The following is a 22,809-nucleotide window of genomic DNA, read 5'->3' as shown; positions in this document are numbered from 1 at the left end:
GGAAGACATTTTTGCAATTCAGGCATAAATAGTTAGTTTCGTTTTTCATTGTAGTGAATTTTCAAATCAGAACAATATATACATTTTTATTATCTGGTCAGCACTTAACCCTTACAAGCTTTATGGTTTTTATTATTATACCACAGCTTTGAATATTTTTTACAATGCGGTGTTGTGGTGTTTATATGTCTTCAACCACAATGTTATTATATTTAAACGGATACCATCTATTGGAAAATAATATAAGATTTCAGAAAATCCATTACGCTATGGTAATCTAGGACTCTTTCTGTGGACTCATTTGAAATTTGCTGTTTGTTGTGACTAGTCTGTAACCCCTAGAGAGCGCGTCTCCAGGTGGCGGATAGGAGAATGCCCTAATCAAGGGTAGGAGAAAAATAAAATATCTCCCGCGGACCAACAGACCTGGCCCTCCAGGTTGGGGGTTGGGCAGAGGGTTAACCACTCTCTCCCGTGAAATCACCAAAGGTTACTAATACTACACAATGCCTCGGACATATGGCAACCGCTTATAGACGACCCGGACCGAAAAATGGACTACGAATAGGATTTTGGAACGTACTTAGCCTATACCGAGCTGGCGCAGCTCAAAACCTAGTGGAAGAACTGTCAAAATATAAGGTCCAAATTACCGCCATCCAGGAAACCCGTTGGCCGGATAGCGGAGAACTTATAGTCGGACAGCATGTTATCTACTATAGCGGAAACACAGAGGGGAAACATGTTTTCGGAACAGGTTTTGTGGTCGCCAGAGAAGTAGCAGATGCTATACTTTCTTTTGAACCCGTAAACGAGCGCATATGTGTGCTCAGAATCAAAGGAAGATGGTTTAATATATCACTTGTGAATGTACATGCCCCGACAGAGACTTCAGAAGAGGCCGAAAAGGATAATTTCTATGATCTCCTTGAAGCGACTTTTGACAGGCTACCGGGACATGATATTAAATGTGTGCTAGGAGACTTCAATGCGAAAATAGGGAAGGAAGCTGTATTCAGACCCTTTATTGGAAAAGAGAGCCTACATGATCATTCTAACGAAAATGGTAAAAAAGTGGCTCTCTTCTGCAGCGCCAAAAACTTAATCGCCCGAAGTACCACTTTTCCTCGTAAAAATATACATAAAGTGACTTGGAATTCAAGGGACAGGAAGACCTTTAACCAGATTGACCATTTTCTAATTGATAGACGACACCAAAAAGCTATTGAAAACATTCGAAGCTACAGAGGCGCTGACTGTGATACGGACCACAACTTATCGATAGCAACCTTTAGGGAAAAACTTAAAAAGACAGTGCACGCAAATGCGAAGACGAGAGTGAAGTACCATATAGAAAAGCTGACAACTCCAAACGGAAGAGATAGCTACAGAAAAGAGTTACAAAACCAAATCGGAAAACTCACCGAAGGAGAAGCCTGGAGTATCGATGAGAGGTGGAAGAGACTAAAAGAAGGAATGGTAAAAGCTGCTGAAGTCTCGATAGGACTGGCACCCAAGAAAGTAAAGTGCCCTTGGTACGACGACACTTGCCGACAAATGGTGGAGGAGAGAAGAGCAGAAAGAGCGCTCTATCTGCAAAATACGCAGAGCGAAGAAGCACAAAAACGATATAGCGAGACGTGCAAAAATGTCCGAAAGCATCTGAGAAAGTGCAAACGAAGCTTCATCAAAAGTAATTTTGAGCAGATGGAAGAAGAAGCAAAACGAAATAAAACTCGATCATTCTTCTCGAAAGTGAGTTTTGAAAAAAGAGGCTTTCAACATAGCACGCTACAAATCAAAGATCAACAGGGTCAGATAGTGGCAAACAAAGAGCAAGTGCTAAACATATGGAAGTCCCATTTTGAAAACTTACTTCAACGCTCTGTACCAGATGAACCTTTGGAATCGCCAGAAATCGCGACAGCAGAACCTCTTATACCGCCACCAAATAAGGCAGAGTTGATGGGAGCACTGAGTTATTTAAAGAATAACAAATCGGCAGGAAACGATAATATTCCATCGGAGCTTCTCAAGCATGGAGGAGAAACCTTTCTTAGTGCCATGCTTGAGCTACTGCAACAAATATGGGAGGAAGAAAAGATCCCTGAAGAATGGAAAGAATCACTGGTCTGTACTATCTTCAAGAAAGGGGACAAACTCAACTGTGCAAACTACCGTGGCATCTCTCTTCTTCCTACTGCATACAAAGTTCTGTCGAACATTATTCTCGAAAGAATTCTACCATATGCCGAAAACATTCTTGGTGACTACCAATGCGGCTTTAGACGAAACCGCAGTACTACCGATCAAATCTTTACACTGCGCCAAATCTTTGAAAAGAAATGGGAATACGCCCAAGATGTACACTGTCTCTTTGTAGATTTTAAAACCGCATATGACTCTATTGATAGAGAAGCTCTCTGGAATATATTGAAAGAATTTGAAATACCGTCAAAACTTATAAATATAATAAAAGTATGCATGGACGGATCCAGAAGTAGAATTCATATGCAAGGTAGTATATCAGAATCTTTTGAGGTGACAGCAGGACTAAAACAAGGCGACTCCTTATCACCCATGCTGTTCAACTTAGCTTTAGAGAAAGCCGTTAGAGAAGCTCTGAAAGCAGAAGGTGGAGTTACCCTGAATGGGTCCCATAAAATATTGGGCTACGCAGATGATTTGGTGGTGCTCGGAGAATCTGAAGAAGAAGTCAGAGATATTTTCACTCCTCTGGAGGACACAGCGAAAAGGTTGAACCTACGAGTAAATGTGGGAAAGACCAAGTATTTGAAAATGACAAGAGGCATTGAACCCTCTGGAAACATTGGAATAAGAAACTCCTCGTTCGAGAGAACCTCTCTCTTCAAGTACTTGGGCTCCAACATTACCTCTAAAAATGAAATGCCCCTAGAGCTCTCTGACCGACTGAGAAGTGGAAATGCAGCGTACTTCGCGCTGAGTCGTCTGTTCAGGTCCAAAATGCTGTCCATCAAAACGAAATTCCGGGTGTATAACGTGGTCATCAAGCCAATCGTCATGTATGGATGTGAAACGTGGGGTTTAACAGAAAAACAAGAAAAGGCGCTCCAAGTGTTTGAAAACCGAATCCTCCGGAGAATACTTGGACCCGTCAATGAGAACCACCGGTGGCGCATCCGCACAAACGCTGAGCTCTTCGACCGATTCCAACCTAGAATCACTAATATTCTGAGGTCAAGAAGGCTCAGATGGGCGGGCCACGTTGTACGATCTGAAAGATCTAGAACTCTCTATAGGATTTACAAAGGCACACCAGCTGGCACTCGACCTCTTGGCCGCCCTCGACGGAGATGGGCGGACAACATTCAAAGGGATGCGGAAAGGCTGGGGATAGTCAACTGGGAAGAGAGAGCGCTGGACAGAGATTCCTGGAGAAACGTTGTGCAGTCGGCCATGGACCTGAACGGCCCCTAGCGCCAGTTTAATAATAATAATAATTGTGACTAGTCTTGAGTATTCCACTATTGCAATTTTCATTAAAAAACTAAAAAAAATAACTTGATATTTTAGTTTTCACAGTTTTAATAATATTTAACGAAAAAAAATCTAAAAAGTTACAAAACTCACTAAGGTAAGCTGCCTTGTAAGGTTGAATGTAAATAAATAAAATTTATTTATATTTTGGAAATAGACGCCTCATAATATGAGGCGTCTATAGGCTCTAAATATATTATATTAAAAACAAAAAAGTTGCCTCGATCTGTTAATGTGTGTACACACACTGTTAATTATAAAGTTTTATCATCGATTAAGTATAAATTCTAATTGATTGTTTTGTACTATTAAAACCGCATAATAAAGTCTCTACTTACATTATATATTATGAGTTGATATTAAAAAAAAAAGTTTCATATATTTTTGCAATTCATAATCCGTCATTGTATAATTTGTCACCCTATTGTTTGAGTGCTTTTTTGTATTTGAGCATTTAATGCAAGAATTTAATGTCTTTTTAGTCACAATGAAAACATCATTTGTGTCCTACTAAAGAGATTATGTGTTTGGTATACTTGCATACATTCTTATCTCTACGTCAGTGACGTACACTCATTCCATTATAATTCATTATTACCCACAATCCTAACTTTACCACCGATTTATGTTCTTGAAAAATTAGCCATAAAACGAAATGCCGTATAACGAATCATTTATTTCCATACAGATCCATGTGTGTGTGTTATCACTTTGGGAGTCGTCGATGTGTCGTAGGTTATGGTGTTGAGGATGATGATAAAGAAGTCGAAGATGTATGCAGGAGCGAATTTTACTAGCTGTAACGGTTGGTACAATAGTATGTTACAGCAGTTATGTTACAATACTAAACTTATGATAGGTACGGATCCGAGGTCCGCATCTCGGTACAATCAGATGTTGGGCGAAGCGATATAGAGACTGCGATGGTAACAGACTGGAAATGTATATTCAAGTGACATTTTGATAAATCATTATTCGTAATTTATACAGTCGAAAGTAATACCTAAACATTATATTCTAGTATATAATTATATTGAACGAGTCAGCGGCTTAAATACGAGTAGCTGTGAATTTTATTTATTATTACCATCATAATATAATATGATACTATGGAAATGGATATTAGACTAATTTTCCATTGCGATACCGTATTTCATATTGCCAATCAATCTGCTGACACAGGTAATGAGTTGTTTACCGCCATATGAGTCTTTGGGAATTTATTATTGCGGTCGAATAATTTGATACATTAAAAATACTGACAGCTACAGTTCCAATGTTCAAAATTTCCAAAAAATCTAAAATTTGTTGGATGTAATCATCATCATCATCAGCCTGAATCTATCCACTGCTGGATGAAGGCCTCTTCAAGTTGCTTCCACTTCTCTCGGTCCTGTGCATTGCGTTGCCACGTACTTCCGCAGAATTTTATCATTTCATCGATCCAGCGGCCTCTAGGTCTACCTTGTGGACGTTTTGTACTTCTTGGATACCACTGGATGACTAGATTTGTCCAACGATTGTCTCTTCTTCGAGCTATGTGTCCAGCCCATCTCCATTTAAGGCTTTTAATAAACTCTATTACATCGCAAACCCTTGTCTGCTTCCTTATCCACTCATTCCTCTTTTTGTCCTTTCGCATTATGCCCAGCATGCACCTCTCCATACCACGTTGTGCTACTCTAAGTTTCTGGATCTCTCTTTTACTTAGGGTCCATGTTTCACACGCATATGTCATCACGGGAAGCACACACTGGTTGAACACTTTGCGCTTTAGGCACAGTGGAAGGTCACTTTTGAAGACATTATTCAGGCGGCCAAAAGCACTCCAGCCTAGCTTTACTCTGCGAACAATTTCATCAAATATACATCCATCTATAGATACTTGTTGTCCCAGATAGATGTAGCTTTTCACCTGTTCGAGCTGAGTGCCATTGATGAGGATCTCTTTTTGGCCTGCAAAGCAGTTGAACATGACTTTCGTCTTTGTTACATTTATTTTCAAACCTACTTTGTTGCTTACTTCAGCGAGTTCCTGCATTCTGCTTTGGAGGTCTTCTGAGTCTTGCGAGAAAATTACTATGTCATCGGCAAAGCGCAGATGACTCAGGTATTCTCCATTTATGGGGATCCCTTTGTCATTCCAGTCAAGTTGCCTGAATAAGTCTTCAAGGGTAGCTGTAAATAGTTTAGGTGAGATTGTATCACCTTGTCGGACTCCTTTGCTGATAGGAAATCTGCGCGATGGTTTATGGAGATTTACAGATGCTGTTGCGCTACTGTATATATTATTGAAAATATTTATATAGCGTCCAGGGATTCCTTGTTTTCTGAGTGCGTCGAGTATTGAACATTTCTTTATCGAATCAAACGCCTTCTCATAGTCTATAAAACCCATGCATAGTGGCAGTTTGTATTCCTGGTACCGCTCTATGATTTCTCTGACGACTTGGATATGGTCCATAGTGCTGTATCCTCCTCTAAATCCGGCTTGTTCTCTCGGTTGGTTCTCGTCTAGTACATTTTGCAGACGGTTTGAGAGAATTTTTGTGAACGTCTTGTAGAGAATAGGGAGTAGACTTATTGGACGATAATTTGCTAGGTCTTCTCTGTCACCTTTTTTGTGAAGAATGACAATGCTGGCATTTTTCCATACCTCTGGGACATCCTCTTTGCATATGCAGGCTGTGAACAATTGTGCAAGTACTTCATTTGCATCCTTTCCTGCTTTTTTGAGGATATCTATCGTTAAACCGTCTTCCCCGGGGGCTTTCCCACTTTTCATGTAATTTAAAGCATGGGTTACTTCCCAGGATGTAATTTCGGGAGTATGGTCTTCCGAATTTCCATTTCTCTGAAGATCTAAGTCTATAGTCGTATTGTCAGTGTCATCACTGTAGAGATCGCTGTAGAACTCTTCAACTCGGCTTAACAAGTGTTCCCAATTTCTGACGATAGAACCATCTTTTGCTTTTAGTGCTGTGATTTGACGTTTTCCTATCGACAAGCATTGCTTGTTTTTGTTTAAACTTCTGCCTGCTTTCACAATTGCTTGTATGAGGTTTACATTGAATTTACGAAGGTCTTCTCTAATCTTCCTTCGGAGGGTTTTGCAAAGTGATGAAAACTCCATATCGTTTTGCGCCTGTCTATCGCTCTTGGTTTTCCTTCTCTGCTCCATAAGATTCAATGTTGCCTTCGAAAGCTTGGTGGAAGGTGTAACTTCTGAGCTTTTTACGCCTGTTTTTTCTGCACATTGTAGAATAATATTCGTTATATCCTCCGCGTTGGATAGGGAAACGGTTTCGTTCTCATCTAAGAAAGCCGATAGTGCATTTTTGAGTTCATTTTGGAATTCAGTATTGTTCTGCAGGTATACGCGAGCATTTGACTTCTTCTGCAGTTTGGATCTTTCTGATTTGACGTTCAATCTTATCTTACATCTCACCATCCGGTGATCACTGCCGGTGTTAAACTGATTGATCACCTTACAGTTTAAAAATGTATATTTTCTGTCAGTGAGGATGTAATCGATTTCGCTGGTCCTTCCTGTCGGGCTTCTCCACGTCCATTTACGTGTAGGTTTATGTTGAAAAAAGGAATTCATGATGTGAAGATTGTTGGTTTCAGCAAACTCCACAAGCATGTCCCCTCTACCATCCCTTGAGCCATGTCCGAAATGTCCGACCGCTACGTCATCTCTTTGGTATGATCCAATACGTGCATTGAAATCTCCCATTATGATGTTGAAGTGGCATTTACTTTTATTTTTCAAGGATGTTATTTCCTCGTAAAACTCTTCCACTTTTTCATCAGGATAGCTCTGTGTCGGAGCATATACTTGCAAAATCTGAATGCGGTACCTAGCATTGATTTTAAGTATCACGCTTGCGACCCTGTCAGAAATGCAGTTGAACTCGACTATGCGGTCCCTCCAGGCTTTGTTGACAACAAATCCAACACCGCTCGTGCGTCCTTCATCGGTTCCTTTGGAGTACAGCACATGTCCGCTTTGTAAAGTAATAATACTCTCACCTTTACGCCTTACTTCGCTGAGTCCGACAACATCCCAGTGGATATTCCGGAGCTCTTCTTGAAACTCTACAAGTTTGGCATCGCTGGACAATGTTCTTGCGTTATATGTAGCAATGGTCATCTGTTGGCAGCCTTTTCCGGGTCTCCGGGGATTTTTAGCACCCTCTGCCTTCCTTCGCTGATCGCTGCCGTGATCAGTATCAGGTTGGCCTCCGGAGAATGAGGGCCGGGTTCTAGAAGTTTTTGTTTTCATATGAAGGTTTTGGACATAACACACCACGCTGTCCAGACGGGTTGGTGTGTGGTTTTTCTGTCTGGGTGATCCTTCCCGTAGCCAAAGGTCTCTCGTTTTAAGGCGCCAGAGTTTCGCCTTGCACCCTTCTCTATTAGCTACAGATATTATGTTGCGTTATACAGCACATTATCTGCATTGCCCGGGGGACGCCACGCGGAGGCTAGAGATAGGATTTGCTGACTTTCTTGGACAGTGGCGTCTCAACATTTTTTAGAGGTATACCTATTGGCATCGGTATACATCATTGAGGCCATAGTCAGCCTTTGCCCACGTGTAATATAATGCTAAAATGTGCTATCACATTCCACTTTCTAGAACTGCATGAGGAAGTTGAAAACATTTATATAGGCAATTTCTGTGTGTGAAACATTACATGCAACTCATAATCAAATGACTAACAACCAATCCAAATTATACTAAAAGTACCACAATTTACAGCATTCTGGAGAAAATTCAGTACCTACTTGTTTCAAATTGTTAATTGACTTTTAAGTTTATATGGTGTAGGATTATGATACTAGTTATCTATTTTAATAGTAGCATTTATTATTACGAATTATATACATTTTTCATGCCACTGATATAATATTATAAATACATACTACGATATTAATTAATCCTGTTAAACCACTGTAAACAGGTTCTAGATAACAGATGTTATTCAAATTTATAATCATTTCCAAATTTCATCATTACTAAAGTTATGTAGACATGGTATTAATTGAATTGTTGATACATAAACAAAATTTTGACGATTCTTCAATATTTGAGTTATTAATACCAAAACTTAAGAAATTAAGAAAATTTTGATAATACTTGTATCATAAAACAATTTTGCATTATTAATATTAACGCATTCGCTGCTGAGTAGATAATGATTTTTTAATTAGTACATTTAAAATGCACGTTAATTACATCGATCGGCCGCCTGGTCATTACGCGCATGTGCGTCTTCAGCGTACAAAGTATTAATACTATCGACTGAAGGTACTTGATGGAATTTGAATTTAAATTCTAATGGAACATGGGAAAGCAATTGGGAAAAATCGGGACTAGGGCATTTTGACCCAATTATGCAGGCAAACTCTGCTTAAAATTAAACAATGAATATTTTTCTTTTAAAATAAAAATGATTTTATTTCTATATGATTAGCCTGATGAATAAAAATAGGTAAAACTTTGCACTAATCTCTGTGGCTGTTAAAATAATTTGATCAATGGATGTTATGTATGTAATTAACCAATTTTCCTTGATACAATGTCTTCAAAATTTTTATTATCCCTATGTCCATTGGTTGCACTAACGATGTGGTATTAGGAGGAAAAAATTCCAGTTTTATAATTTTTAGATTGTCCAAATGTATGCTGTCAACAAAGAGCTAAATTTTTCTTGGCTTAGGTTTTAATTTTACAATTTTAGTCTTGGCAAGCATCGCACACGTAGCGGTAACTGAATAGTGGTAGTAGTGGCAGACTCCTACAGGTCTAACAACCGGTAATATGTAATCAGAAGAAATGTCCTATATGAGATCACATCATATTAAGTTGTTTCTACATAATTTTTTCATGAGATTATGTGTATCATAATATACATTGTGATTTTAAATTTACTGTCCCAATTAAGCAGAATGTTATCCCAATTATGAGATATAAATTAATGTTAGTTCCTTGCTTTGGTTTCAGTTCCTTGAGATTTGGCCTAAATAAACGACTGCCCCAATGAACAGGTGGCCCAATTAAGTGGAATCAACTGTATTATTAAATATATTATCATCTCTGTTGTTTCAGATATATGCACTATTTATAACTATTTTTTACAAAAATGACATCAAGAATGACTGTATTAAAATCTACCAAAAATATGCATGTAGCCGCTCTGCTATTTTCTCTAATAATAGCACAATTTGGTGAGTTAAAATAATCGTTTAATCTACATAACGATTAATACTATGTATGTCTTTATTCTGTCATTACTTTGTCTGTTGTTTTTAATTATTTCTTATGATTTTTCAGCATTTAATATAGGAAAAGCAGATGATGTTACTGTATCAAAGAATGATATTACACTTTTAGTCGATGAAACAGAGTTATTCACCTTATATGTTGAGTAAGTTATCCGCCAATACATTGTACAATACAAAAAGTATTGCCATAATGATATTTTACGATGTTTTAAATGCATATCATTTGAATAATGTATTTTAATATGTAAGTCAATCAATGAAACTGTATATAATTTAAAGACTTACCAAACTTAAATATTGTGAATAATAAAAAATATGGAGAGTGTACCTACATAAATTATATTTAGTATTCTGTTTTTTTTACATAATATCATGCGTCAAGGATAGAACTCTTTATATTGTATGCAATTTAGAAGATTTTCAATATTAATAGAAAACAGTCTATTAAATCCACTGAATTATAATATATCATGGTTTATAATAATAGTGTAATCATTTTTATTCATCTATATTTAAAAAAAATTGAAGGCACTTAATTAGTGTATTGAAGCATTTCAACAATTACAATAAATGAAATTCTCTAATAAATTATTGGGTTATCCAGTCGATTTAAACTATTTTCATTTATTTTTATTATCTTGATAATGTTATTAAAACTGAATTGTACTATTGTACTTACTTACTGTTGACTTTTATGGTTATAATTTTCTGGATCAGCGCATCTATTCTATACACAAGACTGCTTTTGGCCGCTACGGCAGCTATCTAGGGTAGGTTTGTATCGAAGTGATAGCACTTATTTTAAAAATTACAACTAACTTGTTGTAATTGTTACAATAAGTACTAATACTTCGATACAAAGCTACCCTACATAGCTGCCGTATTGGCCAAAAGCAGTCTTGTGTATAGAATAGATGCACAGTTGGGTATATCGAAAAAATATATATATTTCAGTTCAGACAAAAAAAAATTATAACATTTAAATATTATGTGCAGCCTTGTTATGCCATAATAATTACGTAGCATTATTCATTGCAAAAAAAAATCAATTGGCAGACGAAAACAATGACAATATTTGGTTTTTTATATTGACTACATTAACTCACTTAACCTGTAGGATCCAGATAATATTGTAGGTTTACTACAGCATCTGACACTCATGCTAGTAAAGATAAATGAATCTGCATGATGTACCTGACTTTTCAATAATTATGACGTAGTGAATTTTTCAAACTCATTAATAATTATTGACAATGCCAAAAATATTTACATACAACCTTGTTACATTGTATTTATGGAATTGCAAAACGACGAATGCAAATCTTCACAAATAGATAATAAAATTGAAACATTTTACCGAGTACAAATAATAAGAAGTTGTCTTATAATATCTTTTAATAATCTATGTAAATTCAAAAGGTTAAAATGTTTTTCTATTTTAAGTTTAACAATTTAAAATTTTCAATGATTTATTAGACGAGACGTCTTTTGTTAAAAACACTGTTGTTTTATCAGTATGGTAAATAGTATATCTTTGCGCCATGATTAGATTCTGTTCTACATTGAATTAGTAAATTTATTTCATTCTTTTTTTACAGAGGTGACTACGATGTTCCACTGTCTCTCAAATTCATCGAACAGCATCATGATTTAGTTCAGATCGTTCCGTCTGTGATGAGTATTGATAATGACTCCACCGTCCTCAACTCATCCCGTGTGCGAGAGTATCCCATTTACATTTTGGGGAAAAGCCCAGGTCACTTGGATATCACAGCAAATGTTACGCCTAGTGGATTTATTAAGTAAGTATAATCCATGAATGAAAAAATTAAGTTTATCAAGTACATATTGGTTTATTACAATGACATCGATATGCTCGCTATGTTCGACAAATGACTCTTAATTTTTCTCATTTTCGTTCGTTCCCATGCTGTTAAATTCTCCATTGTATAACTTAAATTCTAATTTCATTAAGTACCCTCAGTCGATAGTATTAATTTTGTAAAACAGTGGTTTTTAAATTATCCAGAAAAAATATATTAGAAAAACACCAAACTTACATGTTATGAATATTTGAATAGAGCGTGACTTATGAGCCCCCTTAAGTCATCTCACCGTTGTTTCCAAACATGGCCTAGCCGATTCATTCAAGTGAATTTATAATTTAGTGTTTCACAAGCATAGTGAACCAAGTCCATTCTGGTTAGTTTTGAGTAAACTAGGTTCAAACATAATATTTGAGTATTTCTAATTCTGTAAGGGTATGATTGCAATTCTGAAGTGTTATTTTGAGTACATTTAAGTTATTATGTAAGGGAAATCATATCCTTACAGAATAAGAAATACTCAAAAATTATGTTTGAACCTAACTTACTCAAAAATAACCAGAATAGACTTGGTTCACTATGCTTGTGAACTTATAAGATAAATTGTTTTTCTTTAAATAAATAAATAAATAATCCTGTAATATATCTGCACAACTGTATATGTATTGCTGATTGGATTACGATAAGATATTCTATTTTTGATTGTAAAAAAGCATGTAACTAAGTATGAAATATTGCTCAAAAACATGTTTATATACACATTTCATATTTAACATGAGCAGCATTTTTAAACTGTCATGTGATGGTTTTGAACTATTATAGCAAAGATTATTACTTACAGCTAAAATAGTAATGGACAATAAAATGTCTCTAGAAATATGTTGATGGCAATCAAATGTTTGAAAACATGACAGTATTAATTATTATATGTTTAATTACTAATCGGATCTCTATCTCTAATGGCCATGATCTGATATTGAGATTGAAATACTGATTTAGTATTTAATTCCAAATTTTAATTTCCAAGCATGAGTCGTAAATTGGCGCAAAATGCGTAATAGTTATGATGAATGATTCAAGTGTGTGGGTCAAGAAACTGAACTTTCGCTCTCGAGTAATCGAGTAATTTAAATAAAGTGACCAACAGGACATCTGGCAGATACAAAGTCCGTATTTTGTTGCCACTCAGCCATAAGTCACTAACAGCGGAAACATAGTTTTGAGTTAACACTATTTGAAAATTTATTAGCATCATCTTGGCAATAATCTTATTGACCGCCTCCAAAAACTTTTTCCATTCCGGTCGATCCAGTGTCGCCACTTTCCAACTGTTTTGGCCGAGCATTCTTAGCCGCTTAAGAACCGTGCCTGAATATATACCTACCGGCAAGTATTACTTGCACAAAAATCCTGACATGATTATTTTCAAGTAAAAAATATGATTTTTGATGCGTGGGAAGAGAAATAAAATACTCAGAATGAAATGACAAACCACGTCCTTTTTTATTATTTTTTATGGCATGTTATGTGACCATTGGGCAGTTAATATTACATAATAATATACTTTTGTGAGAAAAGTTTGTCAATTTTTTATGTAAAAATATTTCTGTGATTAGATTAGAAGTGCATGAATGTATTTATTCCCATTTTATGGCTGAAGTCCTATGATGGAGAAATAATAATATGTATATTGAATAATTTTCATTCATAAAAAAATGTGTTTTACAATTTTACTTTTCTTAAAAAGATGACTTAAATAGTTAAAAACCCCTGTGGCGTAATCTAGCTATCTCAGTTTTGACTTTAACCCTCGGGGGATGCGTACATAGCCTGCCTTGTTGGTAACTCTTTCGACATGCTATAAATGCAATTTTCTTTTAACATCCCCAACAATTCTTCTTAGGACACTCCTCTGAAAGATATACATCTTTTTCTTTAATAGGCCCCATTTCTTTAGAAGCCTTAGAGGGTGATGCTGAATCATCTGGATTAAGTTGGCAATAAGTACCATTCAGACTTGCTGGTTTAGTTCAACTTAGTTAGACGTGTCTTGACCTTATTTTAAATGGTTTCTTTCAGGGTCACTACCTTTTGTCTGTAAATTTACTACCTGCTATATGATGTATTATTATGTAGAGGCGATGCAATCTAAGTTACCGATATTTGCTTGGTATTATCGTGCAAGTTGCAAGATTGCATGCATGGATCAAAAAAGTTCAGAAGCTTCTGAATTTTCACGCAATAATTGGTACTTACACGGCGGTGTGCATGCGCAGCAGAACGATAGTGGCAAACCTGCTTGAAGAAATATGAACACCGCTACACTACGATACACCGCACAGAACATTTTGACGTTTACCGATTATCTACGAATCTGTCAAATAGCACCATACAATGACATCAGCTATAAGCACATGTACAGGTGCTATAATACTCTTAAGCATGGTTCTGCAACGCGCTTCGATACCAAAATAGTACTTGTAAAGTTTATAGGTGTATGAAAAATGTTTTGGACATGTTTGCTCTCTGCTGGGTCAGTTTCAGTATTTTATCCTATTTACTGACCTTGTCCCATTTAAGAATACCTATTTTTTTGACTGCATTGTCATTTGATTCATTATTGCCATTGCTGCTAGTACATAGTGACTTTTACGTGAACTGCAATGGTTTGTTTGATCAGACCGCAGACTCTGTATTAACTATACTATTTAGGGATAGATTTTGATTTCTTTAATTAAGAGAATTAGTATTCAGCCTTGTCTCAATGGTGAGACCTTCATCATTCTGCAATGTCAAAAACTATCTGTGCCTGCTCTCAAGATGACTATTATCTAATCTACAATAGTGCATGTCGTTTACTCTACGTTCTGAGTTCATTGAATAGGCCGTCTCAATGAACTCTGAATGTAAAGTATTGCGGATCAGACAATATGCATCTTGGTAATTGACTTGGCACTGCTAGTAGTTTATATTAACTATACAGTTTACTAAAATGTATGTTCAGAGATATAAAACTGTTGTCTGTAGATTACTTTAATTTAATGTATAGTTCGACTTAATACTTTAGTTTTTAGTTAATTTATCATTTAGAGTGTAACATCATAGTGCCAATTCTACATTAAAATACAAAGTGATTTTGTCTTCGATATGACTTACAACTAGTTATTAGGTAACAGAATTGTATCCACCTCGAGAAAGAAACAAAACGGGATATGGCTGAAGCTCAATTATGATTATTAAGCCATAGTGTTGGTAAAATATAGTGGATGACAAAAATATAAAATCATCAGATCATTGAGTATTCATTGAAATACTTGGAGTGTCCTCAGTGCACCAAGCACGCCCCACAGAGTATACACATTATTGTATTTACGTTCATGTCTATTGATGCACTAATTTTACAATAATAATAAAAATATCATCGCTGTTCAGTTAAAAATCACTGTCAAAAAAAACATACATAGTTTAAAGTTAGGTATATAAAAAATCAAGCTATTGACATTTAAACATTAATCTTTTTGCAAATGTTTCAATTTAAACTGAACATGATATTGAGTTTATTTTGTTTTTCAAATTAAGCCTAATATAATAGAAAAAAATTGCAGCACACTTGGCCATTACTATATCCCAGTGGCGAAGGATGGAAGTAGGCTGTGGACATCCAAGGTAAATAGTGCACAGTAAACTTTACCCTTCGCCACTGCTATATACCGACTGCAGGTATATTGTAACATATTTAATACTAAGTGCGTATTGTTATTCTTTTGATTTTTTATAATAATTTACCTCTATTTAAGAGTTAATCCTCATTGCTGATATGTTATAATGCGTGTATATTTGATTTTTCAGTGCGGAGAATATATACATGCGAGTGACAATTCAGCATTCAAACGCCATCTATCACATTTCTAACGTGGTCGGGTGGGTCTACTTCGTTGCGTGGTCCGTGTCATTCTACCCACAGATTTACATAAACTACAAAAGAAAGAGCGTAGTCGGTCTGAACTTTGACTTTATCAGTCTGAACATTGTGGGATTCATTCTGTATTCACTGTTCAACCTTGGCCTCTATTTAATACCGGAAGTCCAGGTATGTTAATGCTCTATGAATACTGAAGTTTATATTGTTATTCAATATTCAAATAACGTTGTGTGAATGACTCGTGTCGTGTGACCTGTCTACTTTTTATGCAGAATTGACTGCCACTATGAAATAAATTACATTGATAGTGCATACACTTTGTGACAGCATAAATACATTGGTTGTCAATATCAGAATCTCACTTTGCTGACAAATGAATAACGGAATAAGTTTCAATATTGCATTGCTTTAATCATTTCGGCACCTTAATACTGCAACTAGACAACTGTGATTTGGTCATTGTTGGGAAAATGAAATTTAAATTTTACTTGATTAACATAAATGTAGGCTATAATTATTATTTAAAATAAAAATGGAAAATTGTGCTTGTCTAATTGGGAACAATTAATGTTCAACTGTATGAAAAAATATTATAGATGTATTATTTTATTTATTTAATGCATTTATGGTTTTAAAGTTATCTAAAATTTTCAAAAACAAAATTAATACAGTTCCCAATAACTTCTGACTTACCTAGTTTTATCATTTTGTAGAGAAGAAAATGTAGAATCATATTCTATAGCTATCTCAAAAACAGTGAAAATCAAATTATCTAGTTGTAGTATTGAGGTGACGATTTAATATAACACTATATTTGAGTACATGACTATCAATGAAAGTGGGACATAGGCCATTTTCGAAAATCTACAGGAGATTCGCAAACATAAGTGTAGTTTCCATTTCATATTACATACTAACTTTAAACTCAAAAATCTATTCTAATGGATTTAATTTTTGTACTATTCCATTTGAGTCATTTTTGGCAACCCGGGTTTCGCCTTTCGGCATCTTCAGGCACTATGTACACTCACCAAAAGGCAAATAAACACTGACGTGGTCAGGTAACGGGTCGCCAAAAGCGACTCAAATGAAATAGTACAAAACTTAAATCCATTAGAATTAAAATTCAAATTCCATCAAGTACCATCAGTCGATAGTATTAATATCAAAAATCTATATTAAACTGACCGTTTTTGATAGTTTTGGCGGATTTTTTGAAAAGAGCACTACCATAATCAATTAAAACATGGATTTAGTGGGATTTGGCGTTAGTCTTACATTGATACCAAGGTACCTACTCATTTTGTATTTAGTTTTTCCACAACTTAAGTGGTTTAAAAGAGAGAAATGATTGAATTTAATAGAGTTTTAAAAAATGGTCCACCACATGTTAGAAAATAGTCGGTCCAAAGTTTCATCAAATTAAAAAATGTAATTAACAAAAAAACATAGGTACCCAACCAAAAAAAATAATGATTTAAAATTACCTATCTACGGTACGAGGCACTGGTACGTGCTTACTCTATTTAATTTCTAGTTGGCATCTGTTGTTCATTCGGCTCAATAAAAGTTCTCATTAATCCATTTTTTTTTTTAAGTTATCTTCATAATATGTTAATGATCAAAAAGTGTTGGTAATCACTGATAATTAATTCCAGTACCTACTGTATAAACTAGCAATCAATGCACGTCAAAGCTAATTTATTGGTGTGTGTAAAGGGTCATTATACTCGTCATGTGGACAGTTACGATAGATATGATTTAAAACAATGTTGTGTGTATTTTTATATTCTTAAATACCTACCTAAATTGGGTATGATATTGTTATTTTTTTATTTATCTGATGAAAATGTTTATATTGGTTTTCAGGAAGAATACTTCAATCGACATCCGAGAGGGCTTAACCCCGTGCAAGTTAACGATATAGTTTTCGCTCTACACGCGTCTCTTGCCACCTTGTTTACCATATTTCAATGCTATATTTATCAGGTATGTATATATTTGTCACACACGTTTACAGTTTAATCAACTAGCTTTGTACATTGATTATCAGCATTTTTCAAGATTAAAATGTGTAGGTATTCATTATATTACTACAAGCAGTGGCGGCTCTAGCACTTTTCGAATCGTGGGGTCAGGACATTATAAAGCAGTATTTCACATTATCATTAAGTTATTTTTACCAATCTACTACTAAATGGAAAATTTTACTTAAAATATCAGACTGTGAAGTTAAATGTTGACAATCTTTTTTACTGGTGTTTAAATCTTTGTTGATTTTGGCATAGTCACCATATTTGAACTTTTCAAGATTTTCGATTTTTTTAGCTTATATCGACCGTGTTTAGGAAAAAGGGCGTAACCTACACAGAACAAATTTTACAGGAGAGGCAAAAAACGTTTTTTGAATGATTTTGGTTTAATATTAAGAAAAAAAATAGACATAGACATTGTGTGCATGATGATTGATGATTTGATGTAATATCTTTTCGGTCTACTAATAATTAAAGAAGTTATTACAGAAAATCATTAAAATTGATGGTAAATGCTTTTTTCTTTATATTAAAACTTAATTAAAGCTCAATTAAAACCTGAATTTAGATAATAAATCGGCATTTGCGGCTGACTTCCTTTTTACAGAACGTGTACTTAGTTGTATACATTGTTAATATCAAATAAAAAGCACTTTTCGAAAAATCGAGGGTTACGCCCTTTTTCCTAAACACAGTCGATATGTATGTCTTACCTTTCAAACAATGTATCGTTCACTGCTTTAGTCAAAGTCGGTGCGAAGCACTGTGAAAGTCTAGCACCGCTAGCCGAGGTGAATCTGAAATTAAGATATTTTATGTCTAGAATCAATAAGTGTAATATTAGTAGGTTTATTGATATGATAAAATAGTAGATAGGTATACATTATTAACAATAAGTTCAATGTTGGTCACGATGAATCCCCATCAATCCAGAAAATTTCTGTTGCCGCATTATTAATATTCATTGTATAACACCAACAGGATTTTTTCAAAGATACCCACCAAGCCATCAAAGCAATTCATGTATAAGATTCTTCACAATACACTCAAACATTATTTTTTTGCGCCTGCCTAATATGGAAGTGGGATGGTTGGTCAGATCACTGACACTGACTATTGACTGTATTAGTAGGAGCGCATGCCTTGTCTATCAGTATGTCAATAGAAAAAGGCTTGGTATAAAAATAATGCGGTAGGCGAAGGAGATATTAAAAATTATTTCTACATTAATATTGATTTATTATTTATACATTGACAGAACATAATATAATGAATAAATATAGATATTTAATAAATTTCTAAGAATACAATTATATTTATACAATAAATAATATGTTTTATATTTAGAAGAAAATGGTGATTTTAGTATCACAAATGCATATTTTCTATCATTATTTGCATTTAGTTGTTACCGGGTATCATCCCCTTGAGTCCGTAAGGTGGAACCGCCAATGGCTACAAAAATGTTTATCATTATTAATTGTTCTATTGTTTGACTAAAAATTCTGATAAAGTCAGTGTTTTTCTTCATGAAAATATTACAATAATATTTTATATTATTGGCAATTTTTTATAAACTAAGCGATATGGTAATCTGATAATTACTAGTTATGTCCACATAATATTATAAACCATATATAATTACACAGAAGATAATACATACAGTGGGTATATAGCACCTATATATCATTATGAGCAACATTTTTGAAAACAAATAGGTAACTTGAACCATTATTAATTCATAATTTGATATCAATTTAAAGATTTCTTTATGATAAAATTCGCCAATGAATAATATAACAATATGTCAAAACGACGATGTAGGTACATATTCACAATGATAAATAAATAAAAATTGATTTAAACTTAATAGTTAAACCACTATCTCTCTTCAAAGCCAACATAGTAATGTCCAAAGTATGAAAGTGTGTTTAAATTGTTCGCTCAACCACCGAGTCCATGTCCTGAACCAAAGATATACATATTTTTGATTGAAGAAATAATGTAACCTTGACTCAGCCATAAAATCTTCAACTAACTAACTTTTACTACATGATGGACATGATGTTCTAACAGTAATAGAATAGAAAAATTAATTCATCGTTCTTTTTTCCAGCGTGATAACCAAAGAGTTTCAAAAACCGCTCAAATTATTCTTGGAATATTTGGCGTTGTCTTATTGGTGAGTGTCATATTGTCAGGCACGCTTGTCATTACGTGGTTAGACTTCCTTTACTGCTGCAGTTATGTCAAACTGTCAATCACGCTCATTAAATATGTGCCTCAGGTGAGTCGGTTTTCTCTGTATTACCTTATACATTATTCTTTTTATTTCATCAGTATTTTTAATGTGACTGTTTAGCGCAATTGAGCAAACAAGAAATATGTGTTTTTAATGTTTGCAAATACGTTCACTGATATTTTGAAAAATGTTTTGTTCAAACACAATTATTCATTTTAATTAAATTTGTTTTGTCTGTCCAATGTTATATTTGAGATCAACGTCTTTTGGTGTTTAATCAATATTTATCTAAAAAAAAATTTCAAATTGACACATAATAAAATGACAAATTATTTATGTATTATTAGAGCCCTTATAGAACGTATACCTACGTTATGTAAAACTAAATAATTACCATCCTTATGCATATATGACGTTTTACCAAAACATGAACTAATTCTTAAGAACTTAATAAAGTGTTGGCAATTTGCAAACTTTAATAATCAATAAAATGTGTACATTATTGGTGCTTTAATTGAATAAATACACGCATTGTGGATAAAGTATTCCTAGTATTTGAACCACGCTACTTGAATTGCGAGTATTGCAACACTTTTGTCATTTGGCATATAAAAAATATCAAAATGTCTTCAATAGTTTAAATACAGCACATTTTTAATTTTGCTGGTATTTCATGTTTGCCTAGATAATCGGCTAGATAAGCGGATACAATTTTGCTTTTTCGGAAACAACGAAACGGCATTCAGAATTACATTTATTTGATTTCTGTTTACAATATGTAATTATGACATCAGCTGTCAGTTTTGATTTAGTTACTAGAAAAGTCATTCATTTGGTTCGATATGGGCTATTTTTAATAATTCACAAAATTGGCTGTCTACAACATAAGCCCGATTATTTACATAAGTATTACTATGCATTTGGCCCTTAGGGTTTGAGTTTAAAAATATGTATGGAACAATAAAAATATAATAGCTGTAAAAACATGTAAACATAAATGTTGTAGATATGAATAAAAAACTGGATTTCACTAACTTTGCAAGTAGGAACAATAAATTAATTTTATTTCTAACCATTTGTAATCGGTCAAACCCAAAAGATAATAAAATTTGAAAAGCAGTAACGACACTGTTTTTGTTTAAAAAAATTTCCACCAAGTAGGTGGGTACCTAAATTGTGAACAGTCATCTCAAATTTTAATGGACAATTTACATCATTACGTGCTAAGGCAGTTATTCAATTAATATATCCTTTTTTCTCGAGCAATGAGTTTTTTCATATTGCTCTAAATAATGGGGTCAAAGAGGAATAGCTTGAGAAAACAAGGTCAGGAATCTTGATTTTTGGGCTCAATTTTTTCTAAATTGTTGCGTATAATCTTCAAAGTCATTACATCCAATTTAGCGTACGTTAGTGGATATTAGTGCAATAATAATGAAAGTAAATTAGTGCCAAGCAGGATGTATTTACCGGAAAGTGACGTAAACAATATCTACCAAGAAAAATATCTCTTGTTCTTAAGATCATGCAAGTGTGTACAATGGTATACAGTATTTGGGTCCCATTCAAATGTAAATTAGTGACGAAGATAATATTCTGGCATGACACACAAATTATGTTTGATTTACGGCTCATATGGATTGTCTTTGTATTATAAGATAATGAGTTTAATAAATATAAATAGAATGGAGAAATAAAATTTATTTTGTTGGAGAATGACAAATTATCAGCTGTGTAACAAAATGACGTATAACATATCTGAAAGGTAAACCTAAACCAAGAGTTGGGGCGAATTGTAAGCTAAAAATAAGTTAATTAAATTTGAATTAAAAAGTTAATTAAAAATGAAAATGAAAATGTTGGGGTAATGAAGGCTTAATTATAAATAAAACTACACATTTTTATTTATTTAATGAGCATGGTTCAACTCAACTATTTTGGATTTCAATGCTCTTTAAGTTTTCTGTATCTAATATAATGCTTGCTTGCGCTGTATAGTTTGTGCAAAAAATACGGAACATTTTTCGGTTAGCTCAAGCTACAGTTTTTCCGGTCCATACACACGGGCTTCCCAATATAAACCGGTTTGCGCAGGTAAGGTAGTGGTAAAGCATGAGCGTCTTGCCGGCACTTAAGAAAGAAATATCATTTTCAATTCGAGTGGTAATATTTTTGTAAAAAAATATATTTTGGGGTAACACCCAAAAAAGTTCCCTTACACCTGACCTTGATTAACAAATTAGTCAAGTTCTTTGGAAGCATGTGGCAAAGCATCCACAGGACCGAGAGGACTGAAATCAGCTAGGAGAAACCTTTGTTCAGCATTGAATAGATCCATGTTTATGATGATGATGCCATAATGAAAACTTCATAACCTTTATCTCCATTTTGATTTCAGGCGTACATGAATTACAAGCGAAAGTCAACCGTCGGCTGGAGTATTGGTAACATATTCTTGGATTTTGTCGGTGGAATGCTGAGTATGTTGCAAATGATACTAAATGCTTACAACTACAATGACTGGGTATCGATATTCGGCGACCCAACGAAATTTGGCCTGGGTCTCTTCTCAGTTGTGTTTGATATATTCTTTATCATTCAACACTACGTTTTATATAGGTATGAATATTTTCAATTGTTATTAATTTGACAAATGGGTGTATTTTTATACTAATCGAAATTCATTTCCACCCTTCCATTTCCTGTTTGTGACCTAATTGTAATGCAATATTTAATTTTACATCATTCAGTGCAAAACTGACGAGTAGGTATGAAATAATAGTCACACAGTACTGGCAGCAAAAATAACAATTCCCAAGTCAAACTGTTAGTTTAGTCTAGTTTATTGACTAAATAGTTTAGTCAATCTATTTACACAGAAGGTTTACTAAGGATTAGACAATATTTGCAATAACTGATAGGTCCACATTATGGTCAAAAACTGACAACATATAAATGCTCATATTCTGTATG

At 34.3% G+C, this 22,809-nt stretch overlaps 1 protein-coding gene across 2 annotated transcripts in view; it reads left to right on the top strand.

The window, feature by feature from the left end:
- Nucleotides 1–22,809, top strand: part of Ctns (lysosomal cystine transporter cystinosin) — a 41,684-nt gene that overhangs the window by 12,115 nt on the left and 6,760 nt on the right. For both annotated transcript variants that reach the window (XM_085952299.1, XM_085952300.1), the window contains exons 2-8: nucleotides 9,638–9,756; nucleotides 9,863–9,956; nucleotides 11,412–11,615; nucleotides 15,489–15,729; nucleotides 17,431–17,550; nucleotides 19,711–19,881; nucleotides 22,235–22,455. In XM_085952299.1, the coding sequence (XP_085808425.1) occupies nucleotides 9,672–9,756; nucleotides 9,863–9,956; nucleotides 11,412–11,615; nucleotides 15,489–15,729; nucleotides 17,431–17,550; nucleotides 19,711–19,881; nucleotides 22,235–22,455 (1,136 nt within the window). In that variant the 5' untranslated portion in view covers nucleotides 9,638–9,671. The remainder of the gene's footprint in view (nucleotides 1–9,637; nucleotides 9,757–9,862; nucleotides 9,957–11,411; nucleotides 11,616–15,488; nucleotides 15,730–17,430; nucleotides 17,551–19,710; nucleotides 19,882–22,234; nucleotides 22,456–22,809) is intronic.

Source organism: Rhyacophila brunnea, unplaced genomic scaffold (assembly GCF_057557595.1).
Source record: "Rhyacophila brunnea isolate RB1 unplaced genomic scaffold, BYU_Rbru_1.0 scaffold_3, whole genome shotgun sequence".
NCBI classification, from domain to species: domain Eukaryota; kingdom Metazoa; phylum Arthropoda; class Insecta; order Trichoptera; family Rhyacophilidae; genus Rhyacophila; species Rhyacophila brunnea.
The sequence above is the reverse complement of the archived record's forward strand: the minus strand, read 5'-3'. Positions and strand labels throughout refer to the sequence as shown.